General features: G+C 48.9%; 1 protein-coding gene across 1 annotated transcript in view; it reads left to right on the top strand.

The window, feature by feature from the left end:
* Positions 1-335: 335 nt before the first annotated feature.
* The window catches only part of LOC136550702 (protein CHAPERONE-LIKE PROTEIN OF POR1, chloroplastic-like), a 6,011-nt gene continuing 3,628 nt past the window's right edge, over positions 336-2,718 (top strand). Inside the window, exon 1 of the mRNA XM_066542304.1 lies at positions 336-404. Within this exon, the coding sequence (XP_066398401.1) occupies positions 336-404 (69 nt within the window). The remainder of the gene's footprint in view (positions 405-2,718) is intronic.

Here is a 2,718-nt window from a genome sequence, read left to right as displayed (position 1 = left end):
GAACTACGCCTTGGACTGCGGGTTAGGACTTAGAAAAGTCCAGGGTCTCTTTTGCAAAACAGCCACGCGAAGGGGTATCGGCTGATCTCGGCCGTCGGATCATGGATGGAAGGCTCGGATTAGACCTGGGGAGGGAGAGAGGAGAAATCCGGCCGGCCATAGTGACGCCGGCGGTGAGGCGCCATTGCCGGCGGCGTGGAGGTCTCAGTCGCTCGCGATTAGGGGCTAGGGTTCACTAAACGGAAATCCGAGTGCACCGGGGGACGCGGGGGAGGAAGGGGGTCTCGGCCATGCCGTTACGATGGCCGGGAACGGCGGCTAGTGCGGTGGCCACCATGGCCGGCGGTGACAGCCTGCGGAGCTCGCGGCCAGAGCTCAAGAAACCAAGAAAAAAGAAAATAGAGGTACCAGGAGATAGAGGGAGGCCGGGGGTTCTCACCGCGGGGAAGAAAGAAGACGGCGAAGCACGGCGGCGACGGTCCATGTGAGGGAGAAGACGGCGGATCCCGGCGACCTTCGGCTGCGGCGGTTACGGCTTCCTCGGTGCTTGGCGAGCGCGAATACGAGAGCGGGGAGCAGCAGGGTGCGCGGGGAAAGGCTCGGCTGCTATTTGAAGCGGCCGGGGCGCGAGAGGGGCGCTCCCACGACGCCAATCGTGGGCGACAGTTGCGGCCAGGCCGGGCTCGAGCGGTTCCGAGCCGCGCGGGGAAGAAGGCTACGCCGACAAGCAGGGTCCGGGCGTCAGCGGCAGGGCACGGGGGAGCATGGGCGATGGTTGCCTGGCGCGGCTGCTGGGCCGAGCGGCCGAGGCGCGCAGCTGGGCTGGCGGTTGGCGGGGTGCTGGGCCGTGGGGCAGGGAAAGGGGGAGAGCTCTGCTGCAGCACCGGGCCAAGCGGGGAAAGGGGAGAGGGGGCCAGCGGGTCGATTTCAAGAAAGGAGAGGAAAAATGATTCTTTCCTTTTCTATTTCTTCTATTTTCCAAAACCCTTTTTAAATTCAACTTTCAATTCCTTTTGAAATCTTTAACAAATTCCAAGCATTCACAAAATGATATGCAGCAGCATGTATGCATCAAAAAGTTTCTAAACTTATTTTTAAATTTTAATTCCACAAAATTTATTATTTCCCTATCTTTTAATGCACACACATTTGCTTAAATAAATCATATTTACTAATTTTAAAAGAATGCAAATTTTAGGATGTTACAATTTCATAAAGAGTTAAGTGATTTCATAAAGTTTTAGTAGTAATAGAGTGGATGTTCAAATAGAGTCATCTGGATGTTACAAAGGGTAGTCTCACATGCATAAAATGTAGTCTCACACACATACAAAAATATGTAGTCTTACACACATACATAAATATATAGTCTCACACGCATGCATAAATGAAGTCTTACAAACACACACTTACACAAACACTCCACGTTCAATAACTAGCTAGCCCGCTATAATGACTTTTCCCTTGACACCTTTTCGTTCCCATAGCATTATGTCTTTGGAAAGGTTCTTTTCCATAACACTGATCTTCTTAGGAAAGTCTGTGAATAGCGGTATCTCATCATAGTTATTGTAAGCTTCAACATCGTCCACGCCATCAACTCCAATAATGTGTTGTTTCCCGGAGGCAACCACGTGCTTTGTCTTCTTCTTTGGGGGGGAGGTTACTTTGTGGGTCAGACATATAGAAAACTTGTGCGACATGTGAAGCGAGCACCCAAGGTTCATCTTGGTAGCCTAGATTCTCGAGGTCCAGGACTCTTAATCCGATCTCGTTCAGTTGGTGTTGTTTGATCCAGCGGCATCGAAATAGGGCCACCGTTATATCCCTTCCATAGTCAAGTTCCCATATCTCTTCAATGATGCCAAAGTATTGGATCTTTCACCCTAATCCATCGAGAGCCTCTATTCAAACGCTACTATTTTGGTTCACATATTTACTATCCTTTGCGTGGGTATAGTACGTATACCCATTGATGTCATAAGCATTCCAAGATGTCACTTGTCTCGATGGCCCCTCCGCCAACCTACTGATGGTAATAGAGTCTATGGTTTCTCCAGGTGGTATGTTTTGGTCCTTCAACCATGTAGTTAGTCATTGCTTATGTTGTTTCATGACCCAATCATCCGAACGGCCATTTCTCTCTGCCATAATGATAGCCAAGTGTTCATCAATATACGGTTGCATCAGTTGTGTACTCTGCAAGACAATGTAATGCGCCCAACACACCTCTTTGTAATCATGGTCGATGAACACTTTTCTACCACCGGTGCCCTTCCCAGCCAGCCTACCCTTGTGACGAGAATTGGGTTTACCAATCCCTTTCTGTACTTTTAGGTACTCTTGACAGCACTCGATGACTTCTTCAGTACTATAACCCTCTATCATGGAGCCCTCTAGGTATGCTTGATTATGCACGTATCGACTTAGAACTGACATGAACCGCTCATAGGACCACATTTCATGCAAGTAGCAAGGGCCAAGCGCCTGTATTTGATGAACCATGTGAATCATGAGATGTGGCATTATATCAAAAAAAGCAGGAGGTAAACACATCTCCAGTTGGTTTTGTGTCTCCACCACAAATTCATGTAGGTCACTCAACTCTTCCTTGTCAATCGTCTTCTATGAGATCTTCGAAAAGAAGTAGCACATGCGGGTGATGGCCATTTTCAAGAACTCTGGCTTTATAGCCCTAATTGCAATAGGTAGAAACTG

The sequence above is a fragment of the Miscanthus floridulus genome, chromosome 4 (genome assembly GCF_019320115.1).
Source record: "Miscanthus floridulus cultivar M001 chromosome 4, ASM1932011v1, whole genome shotgun sequence".
NCBI lineage: Eukaryota > Viridiplantae > Streptophyta > Magnoliopsida > Poales > Poaceae > Miscanthus > Miscanthus floridulus.
This window is presented reverse-complemented; position numbering and strand designations above follow the sequence as displayed.